Below are 12,909 nucleotides of genomic sequence, written 5' to 3'. Positions count from 1 at the left end.
GACGGAATGTTCTGTTAAAAGTTGAGAGAAAAAATCATTATTAATACTCTTAATTTCCATTTCATGCCTCTCTATTAATCAATAACAATCTAACACATAATGTGGCAAAAATGCAATCTAATTGGAAACCATAACCAAATGCCCCAACCCATTAGATTAGGATATTTTAGTGACATAAATAATCACTATGTAACACAATTTTTGTTCCTGGGTAGTAAGTGCTATTTCCTAATTGCTTATGCCTCAAAAGTATAGAAAATGGCTATTATTCCCCACAAACTTTGCTTTTGTGACCAGGACAGTGATATTTCAAAATATCACTATTTCCAATGGGGAAACGTGCAAATGTGTGTCTTTTCGTTCACATAAAGTCAGAAAAAAACAACATATGAATCCAAATTAACATGTATTTATACTAAAGTAATACAAACTTGACTACAAAAGATTTAGAAGTGAGTAGTTTTTCGAGAGTTACGATTATACTGTAAATTTACATTTGCCCGTTTTCCCATTGGAAATAGTGATATTTTGAAATATCACTGTCCTGGTCACAAAAGCAAAGTTTGTGGGGAATAATAGCCATTTCTATACTTTTGAGGCATAAGCAATTAGGAAATAGCACTTACTACCCAGGAACAAAAAAAAAAAAAGAAAAAAAATTGTTACACGGTGTAATTAGGTGTTTTGTCATTTACTTGTATTTAAACCACACTTCAGTATCAGGTTTAGGGATCTAAGTAAACTTGACAAACACAGTTAATGGCTCTTCATGTTCCTTTCTGTTATTAAGAATGCTTTGCATCATTTTTCCTGGAGTAATATAGCTTATTGACCCTTTGAAAAAGTTTTCAATGAAGGCCCTGTCAATTTTAACACCTTTCCCAAACGCTGCCTGGAAGTTGTTGCTGAGGACACCGTAGATGTTAGTCGGGTCCTTTAGAAGACCAAAGAAGAGGAAGAGCGCGTAACAGTCCCTGCCAACAGAAGAGCAGAAGGCAATCATCTTCTCTTGCTTAGTTTTATCAGAAGATTCTAGAGTGGCTATTTCCATACTCTCTGTCAGCATCTGAGTTCTATTGTGAGGGACGTAATTTTCTTCCTCGGGCTGGTGAAAGACTTGCACTGCTATCTGAAGCTTGGGGTTCTTGGTTGGGAAATGTAAGACTGCCCACACCCAGTCTGTCCCCAGCAGAATTACCTGCTCCTTGGTCATTGTAGTGCAGTTGAGGTGTCTTGTAAGGTGAAGCTGTACACTGCGGGTAATGTAAGACATTTGAAAAATGTCGCTGAGGACCATGGGGCTGGGGCGAAAAGTGTTTTCCGGATCTTTGAAGGCAAAGTACTCCTGGGTTCTATGTGAGGCATGTTTGACACACTCACAGTAAAGCTGTGTGATATCACTTTTGTCAACCTTCTTTAAGATGTCTTTGAAGTCACCAAAGATGTTTTTGGACTGCATTTTTTGAGTCACTTTGTCCCACCTCTTTGCTGACTGAAGAGGAATCAAGTTACAATGAAGTCTCCTTTATATACTGGAATGAAAAGGAAGCAATGGTCAAATGCTAGCGTTGTGTGCTTTGTGAAATCTGCATCTGCAATCCATAAGATGCATCCCCGAAACCTTTTTATATACACTTACAGTTGTCACAGTGTGACAAAAGGTGTTCAAGGTAAGACGCTCTTACATCATGCATGATGTATATATAATAAGAAATATAATAAATCAAAATGCATACAATTTTTATTCCACAACAATTTTACTGTGAAACGTCGTGGTCGAGGGGTTGTCATTTTTTTCAATTATTTATTTTCAATGCCAGACATGAAATAAGATATACCAGAATGTTTAAAATATTTTAGTTCTTTCAGGTTTAATTCAGGCCAATATAAAAGTCAATATATGACAACATGTATACGAAACATTTATTTTTGTATTTGAATAATAGGCTATGTTATATGTTGCAATACTGGTCTACATTAGAAGCACATCAAAAACAGAACTATATTATGTTTACACTTGCAAGTATGGTGCATTATTATTAAACCATGTTAACCTTCTATTTAGAGTTACCTTATAACTAAGATAAATTTATTAATTGACAGAAGGCTTAGTAATATCAGCTTACCCACAGTGTTGCTTCTTTCAGGTTTGCCTGGTTGAACAGCAGTGTGTTGTCCTCAGTGTCCCATTCAAAAACCTAGCAAAAGATGGGTTCTGGTTTGAAGGATGATACTACAGCACCTGGCAGGTTTGTTTTCCATACATATGTGTATCCCTCACAGACAGAGTTCTCACTTTGCTTTGTCATTCAGGTGCTGCATTTTATTTTTCTACTGAGTTCAGAGTGCCTGAAGGCTTGGCTCTTCACTGTAGTCACTCGTGTTATTTTCTTTTCAGTGATGTTCTCTTTGCAAATACATGTTAAGTCTGTTTTCATTGTACATTACCAACTGGGTGGAAACTGGTTTTAGGTGACTCAAAACAAACAGATATTTAAACAAAAATGGATGTAGTGTCTAAATAATAAGATTGTCTTACCTTATACTCAAGTTTTCTAGGTTTTAATATATTACAGATTATAAGCATTCAAATGAAGTATTATAATATAAACATTAGTAATTAGAGGCAAAATATATTTGACCTTAAATAATTAAAAAATAGATATTTATTAAAAATAACAAAAAAAGTTTATAAAAAAAATGGTCAACTCTGGAACAATGTGATTTTTATGAAGGGAAATATATTTTCAGCATGGCAATTAAATAATATAAATACAGTTATGGCAGTACATGTTACTGCATTTAGAAGCAAAGTCAGCAAACAAGGGCAACTGGGTAAAGCTGAGGTATGGATGTTGTTTCCTTGGTCAAGTTGAGTGTTAACACTGCAGTTCTTCTTGTTCCCATCTGAAGTCCTTCAGAAACTCATCATGGCTTAGCATGTACTGAAAGCAAGAATTGCGATATGTAGCTGTGTTAGTTGGAAGCACAGTGTGGTTATATCAGTGTTACACTGTTGATTAAGTATTTTCATATATACACTGCTCATGAATCCCCCCATTCAACACCAGTAGCAGTGGAGTGTACTGGTATTGCTGTAATTTCCTGTCACACCTCTCTGAACAAGGCATTATACAGCAAGTATAACACAGCAAACTAAAAATGCCCCAATTGAAGTGGCAATACTAAATATAAAAAGGAGAGTAATGTATCTCATGTATTCTATACAAAACCCATAGCTATAAAGCATCAGCATGCCTGTAATGCATAGCAATGCAGTGCATTTATTGGATCTGTAATGCTTTAGATGCTTTCATAATGGTATCTTGGGTCCCACTGCTTTATCTAATTAGTGGATCATTTTTAGATCTTTTCTGCTGAGCTTGCTTTAGCATTTTGTTTCCAGTTTTCCTGATGCACTACTGGATCAAATTGTATGTTTATTAATTTATTAATAACGATGGGGGCTTGGTTATTTGTTAATAAATGAATGCATTAATTAAATTGTATTTGAGCTGTATAGCTTGCTAAAGTAATACTCACTGTAAGGTTGTTAATGCCTTCTGATAGGGCCCCTATTTGCATTACTGTTCCTTCAGTAACCTCCATCTGCAAAATCAGGCAGCAGCTGCATCAAACAGAACTACAACAACTTTTAAAAAGTGTATATATTTTATTAGACAAAAAAACTACACGCTGGCATCCAACTACTGTGCAACATTATCTCGCTGCTTTAGTGCTGTGAAAGACATTTAGATAACATCCAGAAATAATATTTTATAGTCATTATGCAGTGTAAGGTTAATTTCATGATATGTCTTAGTCTCCCATTTTAAAACAATACTTATTGTAACTTGTATGGTCTGAAGGACAGCATATGTCAGTATAAACTTGTGCCAATTAACTGTATGCCCTGGAGCCTGAGTTGCTCAGTGGCTATTAGTGTTAAAGGGTCAGCACTCGATGGAGGCTCCCCCGTGACATCACTGTGAATTAGATGATGGCTGTAAATTAGTGATAGAATCTGTCCCTTGTGTACCAACAGGATTTGATTAAACAATATTTTAAATTCAAAAGTACTAGAGAAGGCTGTGCCGCTCTAGGCAGTGATTGACAGGTTGTTGGGTTTTGTTTGTTGCAAAAAACAGTCTACACTGGTAAATGATGTACACATCTGTTTATGGTTAAGGACAGGGGAGAGATCTAACCTAATGTTAAAATACTGTGAAGAAAATATAATTAAACACTTCATACCTTGAGCTGATTCCAAAGAGGATGCACAATGTTACACTCCCAACTCGCACTTGTATTACACAATTCAACCAAAAATACTTTATGGTGACAGCAGGTTAGAAAATTAGTTCTTTTTTTTTTTGGTTAATCATGCAAATTAAGATAATGCTGTTAATGTACAATTTACTATTATTGAAATCTAGAGAGATGCATGGGTAAGGATTCTTTGAACAAGTGTGAGGTCGGAGGGCATAGCACTCAAAAATAACTGGTGATGAGCATTGTAATGTATGAAGCATATTTGTGTACTTAATTGAAAAAAATAATTAACAAGATTATTTGAAGATTTTTTGCTGTAACCCAATCCAAATTTGTATAATTCTATTTACAGTTCTGAAATATAGGAATATGATTAATTACAACAGCATAGTAATGCTACAAAAATATGTTGTGTTTTTTTTTCTTTTAATGAAAATACCAAACATCATATAACAGCTAAACAGGTTGTAGACTTTCTTAGTGTTTCTCAGGGGTGTATATTACATGAATACACCATATAAATATTAAATATACCCTAAATGAACATTTGCACAGTGCCTATTAAAAAAAAAAAAAAAATCTGCTCATTTACCTATAGCAGTGAAATACCTTTCTTGGTATTTGAAAACAGAAATAATGATTTAAAAAAAAAAAAGTTTTAATACTTTCTGTGTACAGTCAATAAACAGTCTTAACAATATGTATGTATACAGGTTAACATGCACAAATGAATGACTACAAAAAGTTTTTTTTTTTTTTTTTTTTTTAAATAGCATGACCATTTGGTAGTAGTAGTAAAAAATAATAATAATGAAAAAGATGATTTTAATGCAGTTCAATACTAAAATGCTGAATCCTTCATGGCTGTCAGTTCATTTAAAAAAATGACACAAATTCTTCCAGTGAATATCCAGTTTAGTATGTCCTGAATAGTAATCATGCCAAAGGTTCAGGAGTTTGAATGTTATATGATGGCACAATGTTATAGTTTGCAAGCTTCCTATGGGGATGGGTTTGTGTAACATCAGCTTTGTCCCACCTGCTCCAGTCTATGCAAGTCCCTGTCAAAGACAGGACTAAGTCTCCTGTGTCCCCCATAGCCCTTTTGGGCTCCATTCGTTGCAGACTGAACTGTGTCCATCGGGTAAACATAATCTGTGGACTCGTCAAACTTCTTCTTTCTTAGATGCCCGAAGTTTGAAAATCCCAGCTTCTTTGGCTGAAAAAAAAACATTATTAAATGCTGAAGTTATGGCAGCATCGCCACATAAAGAAAGTCAGTTATAATTAACTAGGGAAGGTGCAGCATGCCAGTTGTCATTTAAATAACGAATGTGAAACAATCAGTCCTACCCTGACTTTTGCTGTGGTGGTCAGGGGTGCGTAGCTAGATGACTCTATGAACTCCCTCTTTTCTTGCTGGGCCTCTGAACCAATCAGCGTGTTGAAGTTTGTGGTTAGGTGCCTCCTTAGAAGCGTCTTTTGGGGAGGAATGTTGAGGAGCATTGCCAAGGTGTCAGAATTAAAACGAGGTTCCAGAATCTAAACAAAAAAAAAACAACAAGCAAGAAAAGAATGAACATAATCGTTGTTCAAGTCAACTTTCTTTTTTTCCCCTGCCTAATGGGTTGGGTTAAAAACACTGCCAATGTTTGAGAATCTACCATGCCATAGTCTCTGACACAACAAAGTACTGTCATCATTTTAAGTCAGTTCCATCAAAACAAATTACAGAGCTCTGACAAGTCTTGTTCTGAACATGCACAACCCTTTTTTTTGCTGTGTTTGTGAAGAACTTGTCCCTAGTAAGGTGATTTTTGTCTTGTTAAATCGCATTTATTGCATGTTATTCTGCTTTATTAAAGATGCCCAAGTATACAGTACTTACAATTAGCCCGCCATGAACTCCACTACCTCTCAGGTTTGGGGCATACTCCGCCAGGTCCACTGAGCGAAGCCACTCCATCACCCGATGGTTCGACCACTGCACTACTTCAGAGGGCGAGCTGTTCTGCTAGCATGATAAAATAGCTTCTTAGATAAACATAATATTAAATAAGCACAATATAAAAATCTTAGTGCTTCAAGTACTCCCATTTCCACTTGTTCGAAGCACAATGACCACTATTCCTAGTTCACACGGCTGTAAATAACTTCATAAAAATGTGTTTGATGTGTGGATAAAAAAAATAAAAAATTAAAATTATTGGTAATATGTTGAAAAAAAAAAACCTGCTATATGGACAACACGGGGCACAGCAAAGGGTTAAATAATGGGTTTATTGTAAACAATACAGGGGGTTCTGGGACACTTTCACTCCTTCCTGTTCTAGTCCCACTGTGACAACTCCAATTCCAGTCATCGTGCCACAATTCCATTGCTTACAAAGTTATATCATGCTTTCCAATATCAGTCACTCTAGCTTCCCTGTTGAAATGATATCCTTTCAAAGTAATTCGGCCATGAGGTTCATGTTAGGAAGATGAAGGAAAGTTTATCGTTCCTGTAGCCATGGGAACCCTCTTCCTTACCTCGTCTCCTGGCCTGCGTCTCAGGCAGTTTGGGTTGAACTTGTTGACATGCAGTACATGGATGGCACATTTAATACTGATGTGATGGAGCTGGCTGGTGACCTTAAGAAACAGGAGATCATTCTGTAAAGAGGAAAATGTGTACTTTAATACAGTCATCACACTAAATATTATCATCAGCACAACTGTACTGCGGCAAAGTGGTCTGCAGTGCGCAGGTGTAGAGGTGATGTGATTACGAGACAGAAGACAGACAACAAACAGATGTTTATTTTTGTAATCCCGGTCTGGTGACCATAAAGAATAATCCCAGGCAAACACAGAGCAACGTGTATTGCTGTGTTCCAAAACAACGGGTTACAGTCCTGAAATAATAAACACAGTATAAATACACATAAAGACACACACACGATTACAAGTCCAGAGTGAGTGCTAACGTGCAAGTGGTGAAATACAATTTATTTGTGTACAGTTGTGAAGTGCTGTCCAGGTTGGTACTGGCCTTAATTGACAGCTCCCTGTCCGTGTTAGCCATCTAATAAACAAACAAGTATAATTAGACAAAACAAACAAACGCTAAACACTTATTACAATTATTGTTCTCCTTTAATGGTTCGCTCGCAACCATAACAAAAGAACAGATCGCTTAGCCATGTCCCATTTTATACCATCAGTCACGATCCCTTGATTAGCGAGTGCAACCGTTTCCACATTGCATCCCTTCTGGGGCGATGACCTGGTGTACCCTAGCTCCGCCCCCTTTCTAGATGTCTGACTTCCACCTTTCCCTGGAATGAATTGTCAGACCATCCAGTCCGGGGCACTCTGTTCCCTTTACACAGCGCCCTCACAGGTCGGGAGGGAGATGTATAACCAAGATTTCTTCTTTCTCTGTACTCATTATCATGTAACACTGCTGGAAGGATCTTGCATGTTAAAATTAAGAAGTTTATCCATTTATACCTGAGATGACTATTCGACTCTCAAAAGTCATCTTGTTTCTTTAAATACTTGAATGATTTTCTAAGTGTTGGGTCTGGTATTGTAGAAAAGTGGTGACTAATGACAGAGAAACCTGGCTGCAGAACTACATTCTTTGGTAGCTAAACTGGCAAATGTACATAAGTAGTAATGACCCCCAAGTGTATAGATTTTTTCAATAATAAACATACTTTTAGAAAAGAATGTCTGGTTCTAAAATGGTCTTCTTACCACTGTTAGGTACTGTAGCATCCTTCCATCAACTCGTCCTTCATTGAACTGATCTTTGTATTGAGGTAACCCTATGTCATCTAGCCAACCTGTAAATAGAGATTGCAATGCATTACTTACTACTTGTTCTTGTGCCCAATTTAAGGGCATGCATAAAAAGAGGATTAACCAATGTGACTGTACATGAAGAAATTGTTGCATTTGGATTTTTCTGAAAGCATAACTTGTGCCATCTGCCAAATGAACAGGGAGGAACTGAAAATGCATATGGACTGAACTACATGATTCTTTTTTTTTTTGTAAATAATGGATGACGTATAATATGTTATATTTAATGAGGATGCCAATGGTAACACTAAACTAATTAATGGTGAAAGAACTTTACCTTTTTATCATTTAATAGAGAAGTTATTTTTCTATGTTACATACAGCAACCAAAAAGTAATTTCCGAGGTTACTAAACAATTAAATTGCACTACATTACACAAAAATGCTTGAGTTAGGACGTGGAGTTTTGTGTGTTGAAATACTTACGTGTCACCCAGATATGGTCCAGGTCTGCAGATTTCTCTGCCTGTTTCATACTGAATGCTTTGAGTGCCAACTGTAACTTCTTTCTGTGCAGTGGATGTTTAATTCCCATTTCCTGCAACATTTTGAACCAAACATGTTTTAGAAGTTGGCTTAATATTACCGATACAAGAAAGAACCCCAATAGGTGTCTTAAAGGAAAGACAAATGAGTCCACTAAGTCGCATCTTGATATTCTAACATTAGGGCAGTTTATAAAGCCAGGGATAGTACTAGGTTCTTGGTTGGTTGGGCATTGTCCTGGCACCATAATAACCAGGTAAGGAACCCCCAATCTATGTGGTCAGAATTGTTTACAGATTATCAGTCAGGGTTTATCGCTAGTTTACAGAGTTATACTATCTGCAATTGAGGCCTGAACTTTAACCTAGACTATTCAAGTACAGAAAAATGGAAGGTGTGTGTTTCATTAACTGGTGCAGATTTTATTGAGATTAGCCTTTTTTGTCTAGTTTAAATGAATAGCGTCTAAACCCTGAAAGAAAGCTGGCCCTACAGGAGATTATTTACATAAATGCAGGATTTGCCCTACCTTTTCCAGGTCTTGAGGGGATGCTGTTAAGAGTGTGTGTCCAGTTTTAACCCACTGCCTTGCCAGGTTCACATACTGGCTCAGACCAAAATCCTCCAGCCAGCTGCAAACCTGCTCTGTCCTCCACTGAGAAAATGGAGCATTCCGGTCACTGCAAGGTAAAGAACACATTTTTTAATGAGGTACACATTACTCTTTATTTTCTGTAAATATTTGTCTTTGTATTAGAAACTGCTTTTTATAACAATATGATCTCAACACGTCTACTGCAAAACCTTTTCAAAAGTTGACAGAATATATATTTCCATATCTTATGTTACAGTAGCTGTGAACCAAATACTGTCTCCCACAGTTCAAACATATTTGGTTAAACAAATTACTGTTTAACCTGCCTCTACAGTAGCTGATAAACCAGAAGAGCAACTTTTCATATTGATACCTGCGAATAATGAGTAGTGAAAAAGTGTATTTTTATTAGTCTTTAAAAAGCCTTATAAAAGTGCTACATACTAAGGCAAATACAGTAGATGCAAACATAAACAAATGTTTTATTTTATATATACACACACACACACGTACGTTAAAGCCATGTAACAAAACTGTTGGAAAGTGTACCCTTGTAGGAGATGCTGGGATCAAATACAACTTGACAATGCCACTGGAAAAGGGGAATGTGTTTCATTTGGGTGAAATTAAAAATGGTTGTAATAAATGTACCTTGTTGTGTTTCCTGTTTCTTTAGTCCTTGCCAGACGAGGCCCCGCTGTGGCCCGCAGCCCCCCTCTTTGGAATTGCGACATGCCCAGGTCACTTGACTGAAGGCTACCTGACTGGGTTCTTCGTATTCTTTGTAAGAGAACACCGTTTTTTAAAAATAATGCACACGTAATGGACATACTCTACATGAGAACTAAAATAGGAGTGACATCTGTGACAGCATACTGTATATTTACATAGGAATTTAATTGTTTTCTGTATTGTTTTCAAAGGTTTCATTTACTGTGTTTCAGTGTGGTTCACAGTGCCTAAAGCAACAACTTTTCTACCCTTCTCTTAGTAACTTACTTTCCCCAAAATTTCTTGATTCCTTTGGGATTCTTTCTGTTTTGTGGCGACACTGGAGACTGCTGGGCTGAGTCTACTCCAGAGGACTGAGGTGAAAGGTCAGATGAACTTAGGGTTGCGTCATCGGCTTTTAGTGTCTTTCCTTAGATGGGAGATATAGTGTATTTAGTTGCAACGAAAACAAACAAGTCTCTCTCAGTCTTCTTTCTCTTCATTCCTTTTATAAAAAACATGTATCTACCAACGTAAAGAAAAACAAAAACAAGCAGTGTATGATGGCATATTAAAAAAAAAAAACACAATAATAACAAAAATAAATAAATAAATAAACAAATAAATATTAAAAACAGCCAATATATTTTCACAAATTATTTGTTTCATTACAAGGGTGCATTAAGCCTATAAGATATGTGTTAGAAAACCACAGCTATACACTGGCATTCATTTCTGTACAATACCTAAAGCTGGAGCACTGGCACTCCTGCTGCGGTCTTCAGCCATTCCAACAAGCAGAAAGCACCAAGTTGAAGCAAAGAAGAAACACCAGCAAATTAAACAGTATGGCAAAGCAAACACAGAACCCAAAAACCATGCAATAACTCAGCAAAGGAACGTTGTGGAAATAGCGCAAAACCAGCACTAAAAATATTCAGCAGAACAGAAGGCTTTCACTTTGCAAAACAACAGAAAGTAAAGATCAAGATGTCGCTGTATTTGTGCTATGTTATTAAAATGGGGACATACAGTACAAGTGTTTGCATACGTCATTGTAAATAGTTTATTGTGGGGGGTTTACTAATTGTTCTTTGAAGATTGTTGGCTTTCAAATAAGCCGCAGTCTTTTGTGGCCAAACACAGAAACATCTTTTATGAGCAAAAGCTGAAGAAATGGCTAAGCAAGCGAAGAAACAAGGCCTTATTCTTTTCAACATGCATTTCACAATGCTACAGTTATTACAATACATGGATTACTTATGCAAGCAAGTCATGTTTTGTATCTAAATAACAACCCTCCTGACTAACTTACTCATGTCTACATGCTTTTAAAACAGAGTAAGAGCAGAGCAAAAACTGTAATCACTACAGAATAGAAAACGGAGAGTATGTACTGTGACACAGTTCTGGAATTTAACACTGAATATCACCACACACTGCATTAGTTTGTACAGCACATACTTAGGTTGAATTCACTGTCTTCATCCTCATCCTTATCTCTTTGGACACCTGAGGGCTTGTATTTTTCATTGTCTCCATTATGATTTGCCCGAGAGAATTTTCCAGGCAATGTCTGATACTTGTTATCTTCTACATATGGTCGGCTCTGTTAAAAATTTAAAAAGAAAACAGTAAATTACAGATTAGATGCACACGAACATTACCCTCCATCATATCATAGACTGTGTTCCATTGCTTTCAGTATTCTGCATAAGCACGAGTAAAAAGAAAACCCACAGTGGATGACATAAACTGCAACATATTTAAGTTTTTAGTATCCTCAAAAATTAATTTTTGTTTAATATCTTTATATAGCACATTTCATAGTGGTTTACAGAGGTAGGCTATGAACTGTGCATTATATGCAGAGTCACTTACAATAGGGCATTGATTTAACATCTCATCCACAGGATGGAGCACAAGGAGGTTAAGTGACTTGCTCAGAGTCACACAGTAAGTGGCAGGGGTGGGATTTGAACCAGTGACTTTCTGGTTACAAGCCCTGGACAGTAACCACTGGGCAACACTGGTCTATTGCGCTCAGACTTTTAACCACTATATTCTGGTTCTGCTAATCTTATCCCGGTGGTCAGTTTGTAAGTTGGCAGATATCAACGACCACTGGGAAATCCAATGCAACTCTGTTTAAAGTCAAGTCATGTTAAAATGAAAGTAATGGAGAGGTAAAAGCAGGCGAAGGGTTAAAAGCTTACAGCTTAAAAGTGACTTTATCTAGTTATTATACCTCTGGCAACACAACAGGTTCTACTGGTTCTGCAACTACATGCTATGGAGTGGCAAGGAGGGTAACAAGGAACAGTCAGTGCATGTAATGAAGAGAACACATATGGTTAGTACACACAATTATAATGTAGATCATGATATTAATGTGTTTGTATACAGTTACGTAGACAAAAGCTTTGGCTAGCACCATCATTAGTGTTTTTTCCCCATTTACTTGTACGGCAAAATATATATATATAATATATATATATATATATATATATATATATATATATATATATATATATATATATATATATATATATATATATATATATATATATAGTATATATATATATATATATATATTAGTAGTACATTCACAGCTCTAAATTAGTTAGTCAACATATGGTTATCCCCAAATTAGTAGTTGTATGCAGGTGAAATATTTTAGTGTGTGAGTCCCTTTCCAATAGCTAAATATTTTCTCACAGTTCCACCTACTGTATGAAGACCCAATGTGCACAAAAGGCAGATCACGAACAAAGTCACAATGCACATCAGGGTTACACAATTGTATAATTTCATATTTAAAACACCAGTGCAAATCATTGCACTCAAACCTTTTGTAATGATCCACTTTGTAATTCTTCCAAACTACTGGATAACATCCTTTGCTGTGCCCTTTTAATACAAAAAAAGTAAAAATAAATACAAATAATACATTCATAAAACTAATAATGAAATCCTATCAAAAGGTCACATCA

The 12,909-nt window shown here is 36.2% G+C and overlaps 2 protein-coding genes across 4 annotated transcripts in view; both read right to left on the bottom strand.

Moving 5' to 3' along the window:
- Positions 1-616: 616 nt before the first annotated feature.
- On the bottom strand, positions 617-2,581 carry LOC121294577 (rab15 effector protein-like). Its single transcript, XM_041218401.1, has 2 exons — positions 2,127-2,581; positions 617-1,532 (listed from the first exon to the last, which is right to left on the bottom strand). The coding sequence occupies exon 2, from the start codon at positions 1,457-1,459 to the stop codon at positions 734-736; it is 726 nt and encodes a 241-aa protein (XP_041074335.1). The 5' UTR covers positions 1,460-1,532; positions 2,127-2,581; the 3' UTR covers positions 617-733.
- Positions 2,582-2,711: 130 nt separating this feature from the next.
- Positions 2,712-12,909, bottom strand: part of ppfibp2b (PPFIA binding protein 2b) — a 60,492-nt gene continuing 50,294 nt past the window's right edge. Inside the window, exons 17-31 of one of the 3 annotated variants that reach the window (XM_041218396.1) lie at positions 12,766-12,826; positions 12,165-12,206; positions 11,381-11,525; positions 10,663-10,695; positions 10,205-10,346; positions 9,857-9,985; positions 9,140-9,290; positions 8,551-8,662; positions 8,017-8,105; positions 6,805-6,927; positions 6,161-6,286; positions 5,626-5,814; positions 5,312-5,491; positions 3,544-3,609; positions 2,712-2,945 (exon numbers count right to left, since the gene is read on the bottom strand). In XM_041218396.1, coding sequence (XP_041074330.1) covers positions 2,880-2,945; positions 3,544-3,609; positions 5,312-5,491; positions 5,626-5,814; positions 6,161-6,286; positions 6,805-6,927; positions 8,017-8,105; positions 8,551-8,662; positions 9,140-9,290; positions 9,857-9,985; positions 10,205-10,346; positions 10,663-10,695; positions 11,381-11,525; positions 12,165-12,206; positions 12,766-12,826 — 1,654 coding nt within the window. In that variant the 3' untranslated portion in view covers positions 2,712-2,879. Of the gene's footprint in view, positions 2,946-3,543; positions 3,610-3,653; positions 5,492-5,625; positions 5,815-6,160; positions 6,287-6,804; positions 6,928-8,016; positions 8,106-8,550; positions 8,663-9,139; positions 9,291-9,856; positions 9,986-10,204; positions 10,347-10,662; positions 10,696-11,380; positions 11,526-12,164; positions 12,207-12,765; positions 12,827-12,909 lie in introns of those variants that run through there. The other 2 variants (XM_041218397.1, XM_041218398.1) reach the window with 2 other exon arrangements.

This window comes from Polyodon spathula, chromosome 19, assembly GCF_017654505.1.
Source record: "Polyodon spathula isolate WHYD16114869_AA chromosome 19, ASM1765450v1, whole genome shotgun sequence".
Lineage (NCBI taxonomy): Eukaryota > Metazoa > Chordata > Actinopteri > Acipenseriformes > Polyodontidae > Polyodon > Polyodon spathula.
This window is presented reverse-complemented; position numbering and strand designations above follow the sequence as displayed.

Excerpts from the sequence above, each read along its gene's own strand:
- LOC121294577 (XM_041218401.1), bottom strand. The coding sequence starts at position 1,459 with ATGCAGTCCAAAAACATCTTTGGTGACTTCAAAGACATCTTAAAGAAG.